At 23.4% G+C, this 18,556-nt stretch overlaps 7 protein-coding genes across 7 annotated transcripts; 3 read left to right on the forward strand and 4 right to left on the reverse strand.

Annotated features, from left to right (window-relative positions):
• Positions 1–61: 61 nt before the first annotated feature.
• Positions 62–509, forward strand: DICPUDRAFT_147528 (uncharacterized protein; the record flags this gene model as incomplete). Its single annotated transcript, XM_003283733.1, has 2 exons — positions 62–139; positions 201–509. The coding sequence occupies 2 exons, from the start codon at positions 62–64 to the stop codon at positions 507–509; spliced, it is 387 nt and encodes a 128-aa protein (XP_003283781.1).
• Positions 510–1,071: 562 nt separating this feature from the next.
• Positions 1,072–1,407, reverse strand: DICPUDRAFT_26414 (uncharacterized protein; the record flags this gene model as incomplete). The annotated part of the gene is made up of 1 exon (XM_003283761.1): positions 1,072–1,407. A coding segment is annotated over one exon (336 nt), but the record flags the coding sequence as incomplete, so codon positions are not given.
• Positions 1,408–1,560: 153 nt separating this feature from the next.
• DICPUDRAFT_19470 (uncharacterized protein) lies at positions 1,561–5,261 on the reverse strand (the record flags this gene model as incomplete). The annotated part of the gene is made up of 3 exons (XM_003283762.1): positions 1,561–2,323; positions 4,602–4,606; positions 5,055–5,261. Coding segments are annotated over 3 exons (975 nt in total), but the record flags the coding sequence as incomplete, so codon positions are not given.
• Positions 5,262–5,630: 369 nt separating this feature from the next.
• DICPUDRAFT_96485 (uncharacterized protein) lies at positions 5,631–7,254 on the reverse strand (the record flags this gene model as incomplete). The annotated part of the gene is made up of 1 exon (XM_003283763.1): positions 5,631–7,254. The coding sequence occupies one exon, from the start codon at positions 7,252–7,254 to the stop codon at positions 5,737–5,739; it is 1,518 nt and encodes a 505-aa protein (XP_003283811.1). The 3' UTR covers positions 5,631–5,736.
• Positions 7,255–7,805: 551 nt separating this feature from the next.
• Positions 7,806–8,888, forward strand: DICPUDRAFT_18829 (uncharacterized protein; the record flags this gene model as incomplete). Its single annotated transcript, XM_003283734.1, has 3 exons — positions 7,806–8,096; positions 8,175–8,506; positions 8,582–8,888. Coding segments are annotated over 3 exons (930 nt in total), but the record flags the coding sequence as incomplete, so codon positions are not given.
• Positions 8,889–11,274: 2,386 nt separating this feature from the next.
• DICPUDRAFT_91185 (uncharacterized protein) lies at positions 11,275–12,330 on the reverse strand. The gene has a single exon (XM_003283764.1). It carries the CDS (start codon positions 12,263–12,265, stop codon positions 11,375–11,377), a length of 891 nt encoding a protein of 296 aa, XP_003283812.1. The 5' UTR covers positions 12,266–12,330; the 3' UTR covers positions 11,275–11,374.
• A 5,271-nt stretch (positions 12,331–17,601) lies between these two features.
• DICPUDRAFT_147534 (uncharacterized protein) lies at positions 17,602–18,355 on the forward strand (the record flags this gene model as incomplete). Its single annotated transcript, XM_003283735.1, has 2 exons — positions 17,602–18,238; positions 18,300–18,355. 2 exons carry the CDS (start codon positions 17,602–17,604, stop codon positions 18,353–18,355), a joined length of 693 nt encoding a protein of 230 aa, XP_003283783.1.
• Positions 18,356–18,556: the final 201 nt, after the last annotated feature.

Raw genomic sequence — 18,556 nt, forward strand, 5'->3', positions numbered from 1 at the left:
ATTATGCGTGTTGGGAAAAGATAAAAATTTTAATGGAAATCAAAAATGTGTATTTAACAATATGGAAAATGGAAAAATATATAATTTGAACAAATTATCATTAAAATATGGCTATTATGTCCCTGTTGGTTATAAAAATGTAATTCTACTAAAAATTGGTTCATATACTTCACATATTAACATATTCATTTATAATTTAGTTTATATTTAATTTGTGTGCTGATTGTATGGTGTGTGAAAGCATGTTGCACAATTCAAGTGGAGTTCAATCATGTTTTGATGTAAGAGACACTAGCATTACTGAAATTGGTGATACCATCACCCAACAAACCAAATTTATAAATGATCAAACACTATTAATTCGTTATTATAGTAATGTCACTAAATTTAGTTCACAATATTTCATTGGCTGTGAACCTGACCAACACTATAAAATTTATTCCAATGTTACCGAATCTCCAAAAAACAATTACAATATTTATATTGGAACAAGTTTAATGTGTGTCTAAAAATAAATATTGTCATTAATTATTAAAACTAAATCTTTTATATTTTTTTTAATTTCATAATTCCTTTTTTTAAAAATTATTTTTAATACTTAACTTTTCTATTCTATATAGGGGTTATAATTAGTCATAGTCGGGCTAGAAAAAAAAAAAAAAAAAATTTTCCCTGAAAAGTGCACCTATTATCACTTTTTTTAGAACTAGCGAAGCAAAAGGAAAAAAAAAATAAACTAAAAATAGAGAAAAAATTAAAAAAATTCACTTTATTCAATAACTGCTATTTTATATAAAATAAATTTGAAAAATCCGCTTAACAATTACATTAATAATATATTTTACAATAAATAAAAAAAAACAACTGTAAAAATAATAGTAAAAATAAAATTCTACCTTTTTCTTTTGATTTGGATCTGTTGAGGTTTTATTTTAAAAATAAATATAATTATGAAACATATGTTATATTATTCAATATATATATTCAATATATTCATTTTTGTTTTTGGAAAAAGAAAAAAAAAAAACAATAATTCGACCTTTTCTTTTGGTTTTGTTTTGGTTGAGGTTTTTAAAATTCATTGTTTAAGTTAATTTTTTTTTTTTTTAGTACACCCAACGTGAGTTTTGTGAGGCTATTTGGTAATGTGCCAGGTAGAACTACTTGGTTAAAATTATGACCGAATGTGAGTGTTGTGAGACTATTTGGTAATGTGCCGGGTAGAATTACTTGGTTAAATTTATAACCGAACGTGAGTGTTGTGAGTCTATTTGGTAATGTGCCGGGTAGAACTACTTGGTTAAAATCATGACCGAATGTGAGTGTTGTGAGACTATTTGGTAATGTGCCGGGTAGAATTACTTGGTTAAAATAATAACCGAATTTGAGTGTTGTGAGACTATTTGGTAATGTTTCAGGTGGAACTACTTGGTTAAAATCACGACCGAATGTGAGTGTTGTGAGACTATTTGATAATGTGCCGGGTAGAATTGCTCGATTAAAATCAACACCTAATGTGAGTGTTATGAGACTATTTGGTAATGTGCCGGGTGGAATTACTTGGTTAAACCAATCACCGAATGTGAGTGTTGTGAGACTATTTGGTAATGTGCCGGGTAGAACTACTTGGTTAAAATTATGACCGAATGTGAGTGTTGTGAGACCATTTGGTAATGTGCCGGGTAGAATTACTTGGTTAAAATAATAATCGAATGTGAGTGTTGTGAGACTATTTGGTAATGTGCCGGGTAGAATTACTTGGTTAAAACAATAACCGAATGTGAGTGTTGTGAGACTATTTGGTAATGTGCCGGGTAGAATTGCTCGATTAAAACCATCACCGAATGTGAGTGTTATGAGACTATTTGGTAATCTGCCGGGTCGAATTACTTGGTTAAAATAATTACTGAATGTGAGTGTTGTGAGACTATTTGGTAATGTGCCGCGTCGAATTACTTGGTTAAACCAATCACCGAATGTGAGTGTTGTGAGACTATTTGGTAATGTCCTAGGTAGAATTGCTCGATCAAAATAATAACCTAATGTGAGTTTTGTGAGACTATTTGGTAATGTGCCGGGTAGAATTACTTGGTTAAAATAATGACCGAATTTGAGTGTTGTGAGACTATTTGGTAATGTGCCGGGTCGAACTACATGCTTATAACGACTACCGAATTTGAGTGTTGTGAGACTATTTGGTAATGTTTCAGATGGAACTACTTGGTTAAAATCACGACCGAATGTGAGTGTTGTGAGACTATTTGGTAATGTGCCGGGTGGAATTACTTGGTTAAAATTATGACCGAATGTGAGTGTTGTGAGACTATTTGGTAATGTGCCGGGTAGAATTACTTGGTTAAACCAATCACCGAATTTGAGAGTTGTGAGACTATTTGGGAATGTGTTGGGTAGAACTACTTGGTTAAAAGCATGACCGAATGTGAGTGTTGTGAGATTATTTGGTAATGTGCCGGGTAGAACTACTTGGTCAAAATAATAATCGAATGTGAGTGTTGTGAGACTATTTGGTAATGTGCCGGGTGGAATTACTTGGTTAAAATAATAACCGAATGCGAGTGTAGTAATTGTGTTTGGAAAAGTTGTTAGAGTTAGCATTTTAGAAGAACCGTGCAAATATAAATTTGTCAAAAATGGTGGATATTCATCTTTATCTTGTAGTGGACCACGCCAGTTAAGTGTTGTTATATATGATTTATCTTTAAACTTGCTATAACCTGATATATCAAGATCTTCAACACTATGTTTAATAAACTTTAAAATATGTTTATGAATTTCATTTCTTAAAAATATATTATTCCAAACTCTATATAATAATCTATAATAAATAGTTAAAAAGAGAAAAAACTAATTAATATGCTTTTAATTAATCGACTATTATATTATATTTATTTTATGTATTGTATTATATTGTATTATACTTACCTATCACTAATATTATAGCTGTTTTTTAACTCTTCATTTACGCGAAAGTTAATTAGAGATGATAGTAGTTCATTCATTGTTAGTATAAAAATTAATGAATAAAATTAACATTTCTTTTTTATAAACTGAATTTTTTAAAAAAATGTAAAAATTTTTGATAAAATTTTTTTTTAACCCTTAAAGTTGAAGAAAATTTTTTTTTAACCCTTAAATTTAAAGAAAAAAAAATTTTTCTAATAGATTTTTTTTAATAAATTTTTAAAAAAAAAAGCAAAATGTTTTTTTGTGAAAATAAATAAAAAAAATGATTTTGAGTTAAAATAAATAAATATATTATTAAAATATATTTATTTTAAAGTTTATTTATAATTTTATAGTTAATTTATTATTTATTATTTATATTCTTTGAGCTTTGGATTATGGAACGCAATATTACAAAATTCATGGAGGAGCACTTTTCACTTTTTTTAGAACTAGCGAAGCAATAGGAAAAAAAAAAATAAACTAAAAATAGAGAAAAAATTAAAAAAATTCATATTTTAAAATTTAAAGTGAATTTTATTTGGAATTTAATCATTCCATTTTTGATATATTATAATAATCATAAAATACAGAGTTTTTAACAATATCTACCCTTGAAACATTTGCCCACTCCCTAAGCAAAACACATTGTCCAAAAAAAAATTTTGTTAAATTTATTTTTTTATTATTTTTAAATATTGCACTTTATTCAATAACTGCTATTTTATATAAAATAAATTTGAAAAATCCGCTTAACAATTACATTAATAATATATTTTACAATAAATAAAAAAAAACAACTGTAAAAAAATAATAATAAAAATATAATTCTACCTTTTTCTTTTGATTTGGATCTGTTGAGGTTTTATTTTAAAAATAAATATAATTATGATAACATATGTTATATTATTCAATATATTCATTTTTGTTTTTGAACTTGAATCATTGAAAATTCATAAAAATTGTTGTTTTTTATTGTGTCATATGAAATTTCCCACATTCTAATTAAAAACATTGGTATTACGACGAAATATACTGGACCAAGTGGGAAAAAATAACAAAATATTAAGAATGCTGTTAATGATTTTGATGAAAAAATATTAAATAATATTCTTTTATTTTTATACAATCCAAATGAGGAATAATATCTATTTATAATTCGACCTTTTCTTTTGGTTTTTAGGACTACAAAAACTAAAAAAAAAAAAAAAATGAACTAAAACAATGAATTTGATTTCAATAAGCGACTATTCGACCCCAAAACTAGACAAAGCCATTTTTTCTAAAGCTAAGCTAAATTATAATCCCTAATTTCTATATCCTTTTTTATTTAAAAATAATCAAACTATTAAACAAAATAATTGTATTAATTATAATAAATCCTATTAAATAATATAAATTTAAAAGATAAATTTCATTTTATATTTTATTTATATTTTATTATTTTATTAGTCATATTCGAAATTACCAACCCCTATATTCCCGTCACCAAATGTGGCTAGGCCACCAACAACTCCACCTTGATGGAAGCCTTCCAAGAAATTAAAATCACCAACTGGTATATACCTATTGACATAATTTGTAGATTTGGGGATTGCACCTGGTTGTATAATTTCTGGATTTATATTGCCTAAAACTAGTTCTCGAACCAATGGAGGTATGGATCCAATATTTAATCTTTGCTCATAGGACCTTAATGATAGATTTCTAAGTGAAAAAGGAAGTACATTTGGTTCTATTTGATGATCAAATGAGTTCATTTCTAGGTCTTGAACATTTTCGGGAATGGCTCCTCTGCGAATTGGGTGATCATATGAGTTTAACTTTAATACTTTAATTGATTCTGGTAAAACATCACTACAAAGCTCTGCTGAATATCCTTCAATTTCTAACTCTACCAAAGTAGTTGGAAGTATTTTAGGTTCCAATTTGATATTATAGGACATTTTAAGTTTCTTTAAACCATCTGGTAATGATCCAACCTCTAATCTACCTTTGACTTTCTTTATTGATAATGAAAGTGTTGATGAAGGAATATCATCTGGTTTTATTTCATATGGATAGTCTTTAAGGATAAAAACCTCCAATACCCCATCTGGTATATCCCCTTTTACTAACTGTTCATTTGAATTATACTCTAACACTGTAACATATTCTTTAAATGGTAAATTTCTTAACTCTTCACTCGAGTTTACAAATGCTCTATAGTGATCTTTGTATATATTCATTTGATGAATTATTTCTTTTCTAATATAAATATTATTCCATACATTATTAAACAAATCATTAGAAGTTTTATTAATGTTATTATTATTATTATTATTATTATTAATATTTAATTTTTCTTCTAATATTTTATATTTGTTTGATAATATTTCATAATTATTTATTATATCATTAATTTTATTTTCTAGTGTTTCTATTGTTTTTTTATTACTCTGGTTTTCTTTTTCGATTATTTCATACATTTCTTTAAAGTTGTTGTCGTTATTACCCATTTTTTGAATATAAAATAAATATGCAAAAAAAAAATTTAATTTATGAATTGAAAAAAATAAATAAAAAAAAAATAATTTAAAAAAAAATAAAAAAAAATATTTTATTTCCAACAAACTAAAAAATAATTATTTTAAAAAGAAAGAGAAGTAAAACCAACATTTAATTCTATAATTATTAATTTTATTACTAAATGATTTTATTTTTTTATATGTTTAATTCTGAGCCTATTGAAGTTTAATTGATAAATTACATTTATAAACACTGGGAATATATTTATTTATTACCTTTTTTGTGGGTTAAAATGTTTATAATTGTATTATTTGAAATTTTTTGATAAAAAACTGTTTTGATTTTACCTATATCTAAACCTATATCATTTATAATATTAATCTCATTGATATTAAACTTTAATGATGATGATTTAATAAAATCTAAATAAAAATTTGGGTTAAAATTTGATTTTTTTATAATGATTGTTATAGAGTGTAAATCAATCTTTTTATCACATAATAACTTCAAGCCATGGGTGCATAGTCTATCTTGAACTTCTCTTGTTGTTACTGTTAAATTTCTAATTGTTCTATTGACATTAGTTGAAAGAATTGTTTCAATGATAGTTTCAAAGTATGCACTTGAAATATGGACATCAACAATTGATTTGTTAACTTTAAGGGCTTCAAACAATTGTATATTGGTTGATAATTTCCCCCCATAACACTTAAATACTTTGAGATTTGATTTAGGGTTTGAAAGAATAGATTTATAGCCGTCGACTATTAAATCATTATTAATTTTAAATCTACAATTGCATCCACGGTCACATTGATGGGCAATACTAAAACTAGTAAAGTTGGGATCATTTGAAAGTCTATCTACATAGTATTGCCATGATTTAACTATATTTGAGGTACCATCTTGAACCTCATCTTCAGCCTCCATTCCATCATTTTCATCTTGATCGTCATCTTGAAATTCTTCTTCAAACTCCATTTCATCATTTTCATCTTGATATTTAAAATTGATATCAATAACCTTATCAACAGTGGTAAGATACGAAAATTTTTTGAGTTTTGAAAATGATTGGTCAGCATCCATGTACTGTGGAAATACCAGATCATCAATAGACAATTTCTTACTGCTTTGATTTTGTTTGAATTTCAACTCTAGACTATGGGACATGGTTTCATAAAACTCTATACTTTTTAAATCTAGCTCTAATATATCTAAAAGTGCATCCTTGTTTCCGGATAGAGTTATATTTTTGATTTTTTGGAATGAGACACCTTTTTTTTTTTCAGTGGTCTTATTTTTGCTTAGCTTGATTAAATCCAATGGAGACAGGATAATAGTTCCAAAATTGCAATTCTCTGGGTATTTTTCAATTGAATCAAGTAATCTAGTTGCTTGGTCAGCGAAAAGAGTTTCATTAATGTATATTTTTTTATAATCCTTGCTATTAAACTCTTCAGATGTTAAATCTTGAAATTGTGATAATCTACTGAAAACTTTAATTGAATCTTGAATTTTAATCAATTTAAACTTTTGAGTGACTTGTGATGGATTCTGAACACTTAAACCCTTGAAAACATTGCAGTTATAGCACTTGTTGAGCTTTGGTAATATATTTGAAACACATTGAAACCAAGTCTTTGAAACCAATGAATATTGTATAATTTCATTATTATTACTTATTAAATATTGATCTAAATAAAAAATCAAATCTTTTTTATAATAATAATAAAGAATGGTTTCTAAAATATATTCGCAAATATAATTAGGTAAAATTAGCATTTTTATATATAAATATACAAATAATTTAAATGTATATAAAAAAAATATATTGTATATTAAAAAATTAAAATAAAAAAAAAAAATAAAAATAGGAAGTAAACACCAAAAAAATTTTTTTTTTAATATTTACTTTTTTTTAAATCACCCCAATTGTGATTGAAATATTATTTTTTTATTTTTTATTTATAGGTGGAGGAAAAAATTATTGGTTACAATAAGCTGCTTAATCATTTAATTCATTTTTTTTTTTGGGGTTTATAGTGTGTGAGTTAAATTTGTGGAAAATTTGTGTTTTAAAAAAAATATTATTTATGGGAATAAAAGTAATATATAATAAATAGAAATAATAAATTTAAAAAAATAATAAAACAATTATGCACAGCTATAAATAATCAAAAAAACAAAAATAAAATTGATTTTTTTTTTTTTTTTCGTTTTAATTAATTTTATTTTATTTATTTTTTTTTTTTTTTTTTTTTTAAAAAAAAAACTTTTTTTCATTTTTTTTTTCATTTTAAATACTTTTTAATTACCTCATACATATTTTTAAGATGGGTGTTGAAGGTTTACAAGTTTTTATTAAAAAGCGTTACAACTTATATAAACCTTTACCCAATAATTTTCATACCGATCATATTTACATTGATGTTAATAATTATTTACACAAAACAATAACTAAAAAACCAAATATTCAAAATGTAGAAATAAACGCTTTAAAAAGATTAAAACATTTTTTAAACGAAATTATTTATTCAACAAAAATTAGACATACAATATTCTTTTCAGTAGATGGGCCAGGTCCCCGTTCTAAAATGACTACTCAAAGAGAAAGAAGATTAAAAGTAAGTATTCTTATTTTTATATCTATCTATATATTAAATAAATTTTATACTAAAATTTTCATTTTTTTTATTTAAAAGAATTTAAATTTACACAAATTGTTATATTATATTAATAAAAATAGAGATGAGGAAACAGGAGAAAATGATATCAATTTATTAAAACATGACTATGACTATTTAGAAGGTTTGGAACTGAATGTGGGATTCTCAACTTTAAATTTTACACCAGGTACCAGTTTTATGGGTCTTTTAAAATCATTTTTTATATACTATACAAAAAACAAGTTATCATTTGCAAAGAATGTTTTCATTTCAGCCGCTGATAGAATGGGTGAAGGTGAATGGAAAATATTTCAACATATCAATAACTCCAATTATAATTTAAATGACATTATTACAATTGCATCAAAGTAAGTAAAATTAAGATAATACAAAATAATTCCTTTTTAATATCATATTAATTTTTTATATTTTATTATTTACAGTGATTCAGATATGATATTATTTTGTTTATTATCAAAGTACAATAATATTCAAATTTTAAATAAAGAATCAAATCAAGTACTTTATGTTAATCAGTTAAGAGAAGCTATTTATAAAGAAAGCGGTATCAACGATAGACAAGCAATCATAGATTTTGTATTATTATCTTTTTTGATGGGCACTGATCACTTACCAAAAGTATCATCATTCAAAATGCAAAATGGGTGGAATGAATATTGCAAATTAAAGAAACCACTTTATAATCAAGAAACCAAGTTATTTAATTATGAAAATTTATCTCAAGTTATTTTAAAAGGTTGCGGAATGAGACCAGTAGAGTTAATCGATCTTACAAGCAATATAGCACCGGTTCGAGAAACAACAGCAACAACAACAACAGCAGCTAAATCAAAAGCATTAGAGTTGGATAGTTTGAAAAAAGAAAGTGATATCAAAATTCAAAAAACCTCAATTAATATTGGTCTTAGAGAAAAATTTGGTATCATGATGTTGTATTATTGTTTATCAAAAGGTTTACCACAGAACAATAGCTATAAAGTTGAAGTAGATACAAATGGATGTTTTATATATTTACAGGGAAAGGTGTTAGATTCTGATCACTCGATCAATGCCTTAGCTTCTAGATTCTTTTCTTTAGAATATCCATTTTGGAAAGAGAATATTTCAATCATTAAAGAGAAATATATTTATAAAATATACAACATTATAAGAAATACCCAACACAAGCTTAAACAGGTTTCAGATAATTCAAACCATTTAACAACAATAAAGAATAAAAAACAAAAATACAACTATAAATTCAAAGAAATTTTAAAGACTATCGAAAAAGAAGAAAGAGAAAAGCTAATGAAGGAACAAGATCAATACGAGGAAGGTGAAGAGATTCTTTATGAAGGCAAAGAATATTTTATGAATTTAAATAATGAATCAGATGATGAAGCAGTTAGTGATTTTGAATCTGATGAAGGATCTGATGAAGATAGCGAAAATGAAGATGAAAAAGATGAAGAAGAAAATGATATCGATGCTTCAGATGGCGGAAATGAAGAAAATAATACAAGAAATATTAAATCAATTGATAGTTTAAGTAATAAAGAAAAGCTCAAAAAATTAAATTATGTACTTTATGGTTTAAAATGGCACTTAGACTATTTCCAAGGTATATGCGATGATTTCAACTTTTACCTCCCTTTAAATAATCAAATTAATCCAAGACTGTTCAAATATGCAACAAACCAAGATTTTAGTTTTGTAGTCAAAAGTGATAAACCACCATTTCCGTTATTCTTTGGTTTCCTTTTGATCGATTATTCAAACAAACATTTGTTCCCAGAAGCTTATCATCCAATTTACAAGTTAGCCCCCCATTTCAATGTCATGGATCTTAGAGTTTTAAAGAGAGAGTTTTCAAAGTCAGATTCATTAATTCAATTAGAAAAAATATTTAATAGACATACAGATGATAAAAATTTAACAAGTTTCCAAAAATCACAATTAAAATTTCAATCAACTTTATTCTTTAATATTTTTCCAAATAGATCTTTAGAGTTTTATGAAGAAATTATTGATCCTAATCAACCTCAACAGTCGCATCAATATAATTTAATTAATAACTTTAATAGCAATTTCTTTGATCAAAAATTACAAATTCAATCAATTTGTCAATTAAATGAATTATATTTAAACATTTTTATAAAACAAGAGCAACAACAAAGCAACATGTTTAATAATAGATTCAATAATAGTAATAAAAATAATAATAATTATAATAACAATTATAATAATAATTATAATAATAATAATAATAATAATAAAAATAATAATAATAATAATAATAATAATAATAATAATAATAATAATAATAATAATAATAATAATAATAATAAAAATAATAATAATAATTATAACTACAATGATAGTAGTAATAATAATTATAATAATAATAATAATGATAATAATTATAATAATAATAATAATAATTATAATAATAATAATAATTATAACTACAATGATAGTAGCAATAAGAGATTCAATAACAGTAATCACAATAATTTTAAAAATAATAACAAATTTAATAATGTTCGAAATAACAATAGTATTAATTATTATGATAGCAATATTAATGAAGATTTAGGTGAGTCCAACTATCCAACTAATAAAAAATCATTTGGAAAAGATGATAATGATACCAGCAAAAACGACTCTTCAAATGGAGAACCAAAACTTTCGAAAAGACAGGCTAATAGAGAAAGATTCAATAAAATGAAACAACAACAAACCCAAACACAACAAATACAACCACAACAACAAAAACCACAAAAGCCACAAAAACCACAATCACAGCAACAAATAACTAATACAAATTGCAATGAACAACCAAATCAATCAGATTCATTAAAGAAAGGAAAAAAATCTAGCACCGTTTTATCAGAAACCCAAACAAATGATTCAGAACAAATTATAATTAAGGATAAAAAAGAACAAAAATTTGATAATCAACAACAAATAGATATATCAGAAAAGAAAAGAAAAAGTCACCAATCGCAAGATAGAGAATTTAGTGCCAAAAATGACAAGAATCAAAATGAATTACAAAAAAAACTAAAAACAAATTTAGTAATAAGTGATGATGAAAAAATTAAAAAGAAAAGAAAAGAATTTTAAATAAACATTTATATTATAATTAAAAGTGTTTTTATTTTTTTATTTTTTTTTTACTTTTTTTTTATTTTTTTTTATTATTTTTAAGAAAAATATTTATTTACATTTACTAATTAGTAAAATAATATAAAGTTTATTAATATTAATACAATAAATAATATATAACTATTATTATAGATTGAGTTAGCATTATTTGTAGTATCGATGGTTTCTATATCTGCGCATAATACAACTCCAGAGGTTTTGGTATAGTTATAATTACAGTTTACATTTGAACAATCATGTAAACAATAGTCATAATCAATTGATTGGAGATTTGCTCTACAGCTGATTCTTTCAAATTGAGCTACACCCTTTTCATTCTTCCCGGTTGAAATACAGGTAAAATTATTGTATGTTCTAACTTTTGCATAGTCACAGTTGTTATCCAATAATTCAATATCATTGCAATAATTCATTTCTTTATATGGATGTTCTTCTGATTCTTCTTGGAGTGAAACAAAAACACTTGTACCATCTGGCAATACATTGCATTGATTGAGTTTGTAGTATTTTGGTGGTTCATATGGTTCATTTGTTGTTGATCCATTGTCGCTTGATGTATTATTTGAATTATGAGTTTCGGTAGAATTGGAGTCAATTGTACTATTACTATCGAGGCTATTTGAGCTTAAATCGCTTGAGGTGCTGTTGTGACTGTTTGAGCTATTTGTAGAGTTATTTTCAGATGGGGTTGGTGATGGAGAGGTTACTGGTTTTGGTGAGCCATCATTGGTTTCGACACATTCCTCGCTACTTTTAATTGGAATAACCATTACAATAGTTTCATTTACTTTTTTAATGTAGCCATGATTAGAACATTGTGTAGTTTTAATATTGAAAACAAATGCTCCTTCACACATATTGTTATTATATTGAATTTCTTGATAATTAAAACATTCTACATAGTTTGAAATAAACAATACTATAAAAAAGAAATAAAACAATCCTTTTACTCTATTCATTTTTATTTTATTATTACTATTTTATTATTTATTGTACAAATGTGAAAAATTATTTTTTATTATATTAAAGTTACAAATAAAAAAATTATAAAAAAAAAAAAAAAAAATTATGAGGTTATTTTTAAATAAAAACAAATAAATAAAATAAAAATAAAAAATAATTATTTATTCATTCAAATAAAAATAAATTTTTTTTTTTTTAAATTTATACATTTTTAATCATTTATTTACCATTATTTTGATTTAATAGCATAATTATATTAACAATCTATATTTTATTTATCTTTTTATTATAATTTTAAGTTTATATGTTGGGGGTGATATTTTTTTTTTTTTAACCCCCTATAAACACACATTCTATGTGGTCAAGTTTTTTTATAATAATGATTTTTTATAATAATTATATATTTCTTATAATATTTAAAACAAGATATAAGAAATTAAATATTATTTTTGGAAGTTAAAAAGTTTTTTTTAAAATAATAATTATTAAAGTTTTTTTTTATAATAAAAATAATTATTATTAAAATAGATTGAATTAATTATATATCAATGTGTAATTACATTTATTATAATTTTTTATTATTTTTAAAAAAAACAGATAATCAATCATTAAAAGTAGGAAACCAATACAATCAGACCCCATAGGACATAAATGGAATGTAATTAATTTGTGCAATCCAAAAAAAAAAAAAAAAAAATAATTATTTAAAAAAAAAAAATTAATTAACAAATAATTAAATTACATTTATGATTTAAATGTGTTTTATTTGAGATTTATAATCTTTCCAAGTATGTCTGCAATATGTTGATTCTTTAGTGATTGAAATTAGTTACTGGAAAATACACGATGATGATGGACATTTATTAAAAACAAAAAAGTATTTACAAAGATTTATACTAATTTTGTTGTTTATTACTTTACTCTTATTAATACTATTTCAATATATATATTAATATAATGAAATTATACTTTTATTTCTCCAAAATTTTTAAGATAATTTAATTAATGTTGCTTCTCGTTTTCTTCTTAAATAAGTGGTTACTACTGTAGTTGCTTATGCCTGCCATGAGTTTTGAAAAAATAGCGCTGTTATTTAAAGACCTTCTTTTCTTGAAAGTTGGTCGGCTTTCACGTTGAAAAACCCTGGAATATGTTCGCCAATGAGTTCTATTCTTTTCTTGTGCGAGAGATGCCAAAGTTCTTCTACCAGATGGGAAAGTTCTGGTATTGAGCCCCTTGTTTTCAAATATACGAGCGAGCTGTCGTGGTGTCTGTAAGAGCTTTTTGAATGAATAAGGTTAATTTTACTTTATGGGCTAATTTATCATCATCTGCATCTAAATATTTTGATAATATGTGGATCTTCAATACGTAAGGACTGTACCAAAAAATCCAACCCGATTACCATATCGTGCTCCATGTTGATTGCATAAAACTTCAAATCGGTTGGCATTTCCATCCAATGTTTTAAATTGAACCGTAGCCTCCACACTCTTTTTAGAAACGCCTTCTCTATAAACATCACCAATTGGATACTTGACTCTGATATCTTTCACTATACTCTTTAACCAATCACAATACTTGTTGTTCAATAAGCTAACACTACAACCAGTATCTATCAATGCACAATACTTGTTATAGGCTTCTGCATACCTATCGGTACCAATATATTATTTGGCGATATCTGGACAGCTGTTTTTGACATGTTCTTCTTTTCTGCAATGGAAGGTATGATTTATTTGTTTTCAGGAGAAATACCAAAATAAAAATAATAAAATTGGTTGATTAGAAAGTGCCTAATATTTATTGTTTTTTCATTCTAAAATTTTTAAAAATAGAAAACCATATGTTAAATATGATTTATTTGTAGGTATTTTATTTAAAAATGATTATTCATTATATATAAATATATATATTATAAAATACAATTTATTATATAAATTTATAATTTAAAAAAAAAATTAAAAAATAAAAAAATTAAAAAAAAAAATTAAAAAATAAAAAAAAAAAAAAAAAATTAAAAAATAAAAAAATTAAAAAAAAAAAATTTAAAAAAATTAAAAAAAAAAATAAAAAAAATTATAAAAAAACTTTGGTTTGTCCAAAAAATTAATTTTTTTTTTCTCGTAATAAAACTTAAATAAGGTGAACTGCACTTGGTTATCAGCTTATTTTCATTTTTATTCAAAAAAAATACAAACAGTTTCAGTGAATGCTTCAATGTGAGTAGGTGCCATGTATTTATGGTTATACAAATAGATGATCATATTTTATGGGACTGAATGATATTGCTTTAAAGAACTGTCAAAATAATAGTTTTGAAAATTTAACAAAAAAAATGGAATTGATCAAAATACTCTCTGAACCCCCTCTTAACTTTTTGTGAGTGTTAAAAAAAACTTTAATTCATAAGCTTATAGGGAATTCCCAAGTGGATTTTAATGAAACTATTAATTTATCAACCAATCCCAAAAAAAAAAAAATTTTTTAATGAAATAAATTAAAAAAAGAGGTTGTTTAACAAAATATTGAAAATTTTATTAAACACAAAATATCGATTTTAAAAAAAAAATTATAAAAAAATTAAAAAAAAATTAATTAAAGTTTATCTTTTATATTCATTAACAAATTAAATTTATAAATATATACTTAAATATATATTTTATAAAATACAATTTATTACATTAATTTATAATTTATAAATTATTATTGTTAAAGATTTTAAAAATCCAATGGGTAAAGATACAGTATTTTCAAGATTGTTTTGACCGGGTATGATCAAAATTTTTAATTCTTGTGTAAATCCTGTATTTTTAATTTTTATTTTATCAATTAAAGGCAAATATATATAAAAAATAACCTATTTTTTAAAAATACTGTCCTTTTATTTTTTATTTTTTTTTTTATTTTTTTTTTTATTTTTTTTTTATTTTCCTTATTAAAAAAAATAAGTCAAATCTTTACTGAAAGATAATTAATTTTTATCTTTTTTTTTATTACTTTTCATATTTTTTTTATTTTTATTATAATAATATTATCTTTTAATAAAACTATAATAAATTAAACAATATGACCTAATCAATTTGAAAAAATTTAAAATAATTTAAAATTTTATGAAGATGGATGTAACAATTAAAAAAAAGAAGAAATAATTGGATTCAGGTGATCAACAATTAAAGGTATTTTGATAAATTATGCATTTAATGATCCGATTCAACTCAAAAAATATCCAGATAGTAAAATAATTATGAAAGATTAAATTGAAATGGTTATAAAAAATTTATTATCAAATGAGATATATCATAATATTCTACAAATTAAACGATATCTTCGGAAGAATTATAATACATAAATTTTAAATAACACAATAATAAGTTCACTCCATTGCAAAGTTATTACATTTGGAAGTTTGAAATATAAGCCTTATCTCACAAAAAAAGCAAAGAGGTATAGATATCAATGGGCCATACAAATTGGTGACTCACAGTGGAATTTTGGAAAAGGGTAGTTTTTGCAGATGAAACTTGATTTGAACTATATTTTTATTAATTGGATATTAAAATAGATTTAAAGTTAAAGATAACATTCAAATAATATTCTATCAAGAAAGAGACCAACAGGAGTTTCTGTGAATACATGTTAATTTTCTTCTATGAGAGGTGCAGGTTCAATACAATTTTTTTTATATTAATAAAAATAGATGACATATTTTATGGTACTGATCGATAAGTGTGGTCCCAAGCTTGGCGAATATTGCTTTAATTTTTAAGATATTAATGATTTACAAGATAACTTTCCAATTAATAGTTTAGAAATTTTTCTAAATTTTTACAAAATAAATAAAATTGATGTCATATTGATCCCAAAATACTCTATAGACCTCATAATTATTGAAATTTTATTGTGAGTGTTAAAATACGTTTGATTCATAAGATTATAGGGTATTCTCAAGTGGATTTTAAAGATTTATTTGAGAAAAATATGTCCATTTTTTAACAAGAAAATATTATTAATTTATATTAACCAATCCCAAAAAAAATTAAAGAAATAATTAAAAATAGAGGTGTTTTAACAAAATATTGAAAATTTTCAATTAAAATATCAAAAATAAAAAATTATTTTTTAAAACACTTAAAAATTAATTATCTTTCAAAAAAGATTTGACCTATCATAAAAAAAAAAAAATTATAAAAAAAATAAAAAAAAAATAAATTAAATGTTTTTATTTATTAAATATTATAAACGTTTATCTTTTTTATATTTATGAACCAACTTTATAATATAAAAAAAAAATATATAAAAGAACATATAAAAATTTTTTTTTTTCGTGACCCGGTCAAAACAATGTTGAAAATACTGTAAGAAATATGAATAATTTTAAAATGATCATTTACTAATAAAAGTGGTTCATTATTACTATGGATATTAAAATATATAAACTATTTTATTGTTTTCTTTGGGACGATAAAATTTGATATTTTATTTCAAGACAAAAACAAAAATTAATAATTAAACTGAATAATGGCAGATTTAATGAATAACTTTTATTATTTTATAATTTTTTTAAAAGAGATACTATTACAGTATTTTCATAATTGTTTTGACTCTATTTTATAATATATCCTTATAAAATTGGTTTAATTCATAAACAATTTTTTAATTTCGAATTCTCTTTTTTTTAAAAAAATAATGAATTTTTTTTTTTTTCAATTAATATTATGAAATTTTTTTTTTTTTAAAAAAATTTTACCGAATTTTTCTATTCTGTCTTACTAATTAGCTTTTTAAATTATTATTTTTATAAATAATAATCTTTAAAAATATGGTTTCATTATATATATAAAAAAGTAAAACGATTATCTTTTTTAATGATAAATTTAAAAAACCAAATATAAAAAAATAATAATTTTTATTAATATTTATATTATAATATAAATACAATTTATAATAAATTTATAATTAATAATATATATAATAATCCAAATATAATTTATTATTTTTTAGTAATATTTATATATAAATTTAAAAAGTGAAAAAAAGTAAAAAACATTATCTTTTAAAATGATAAATCAAATCTTTATTATTTTGACTATTTATTAATATCAGTATAGATTCATGACTAAAAAAAAATAATTAATAGATAAATAAAATGGGGGTTATATTTAAGAAAGCATTTAAAAAATGGGGGGGATTTTTTTTAAGATTAACAGTTGCACGTGATCATATTAAAATAAAATGTTTTTATAAAGTTTTTAAAACTAGTTAAAAAAAGAATAAAATTAAAATTTTTTTCTGAATTTTTTAAAAATTACATTTTACAAAAACTTTAAAAATGAATGGTATAGAAAGTTATAATGAAAAAGTAGCCATTGTGGGTGTAGGTTTTAGATTACCATCAGGATACACAGAGAATGGTGATATTGGCCCTGGATTGAAAGATTGTGGGGTTTTGTGGGATTCATTAATGAAAGGATTTGATGGGATTGTTCATACTAACGAAAGATGGAGCTGCAATTATCATGAACTAGGAAATATTGCAAGTCATAAAGCAGGTTTATTACCACTAAAAGAGTGGGGTATGTTTGATCCTTTACTTTTTGGAATAAATCCAAATGATAGTTCGGTTATTGATCCTCAACAAAGATTATTGTTAAAGGTAACTATGGAGGCATTAGAAGACGCACAAATTGATCCATTATCATTACGTGGATCTGATACCTGTGTTCATATTGGAAGCTCTGCAACAGATTACCAAAACACAAATAAAGAAGAGATTAAAAAAAATATTTTTGGATTCACTCCCAATTCAATTGCTAATAGAATCTCCTTCTCTTTTGATTTACATGGTGAGTCAATAACTTTGGATACTGCTTGTTCTTCATCATTAAACGCTTTATATCAAGGTTATAATGCAATTAAATTAGGAAATTCTAAAATCTCAATTTCGGGAGGTGTTAACATGATTAATTGTAATTATTATTATAAAAAATATAAAAATTAATAAAATTCTAACCAATTTTTTTTTTTTAGATCCTTTAATTTCGGAATCCTTCACAAATTTAAATATGTTGGTAAAGATTTTTTAATTATAAATAATAATTTAATATTTAATTTTAATATTTAAAATTATTAATAGAGTAAAGTAGGAAGCTGTAGAGCATTGATAAAGATGCAGATGGTTATGTTAGATCGGAAGGTGTTGGAATTATAATAATGAAATCTTTAAAAAATGCAATAAAAAATGGTGATAATATATATTGTGTAATAGATGGTATAAGTTCAATGGA

The sequence above is a fragment of the Dictyostelium purpureum genome (assembly GCF_000190715.1).
Source record: "Dictyostelium purpureum unplaced genomic scaffold DICPUscaffold_13, whole genome shotgun sequence".
NCBI classification, from domain to species: domain Eukaryota; phylum Evosea; class Eumycetozoa; order Dictyosteliales; family Dictyosteliaceae; genus Dictyostelium; species Dictyostelium purpureum.

Coding starts and splice junctions, on each gene's coding strand:
- DICPUDRAFT_91185 (XM_003283764.1), bottom strand. CDS start 12,265: ATGAATAGAGTAAAAGGATTGTTTTATTTCTTTTTTATAGTATTGTTT.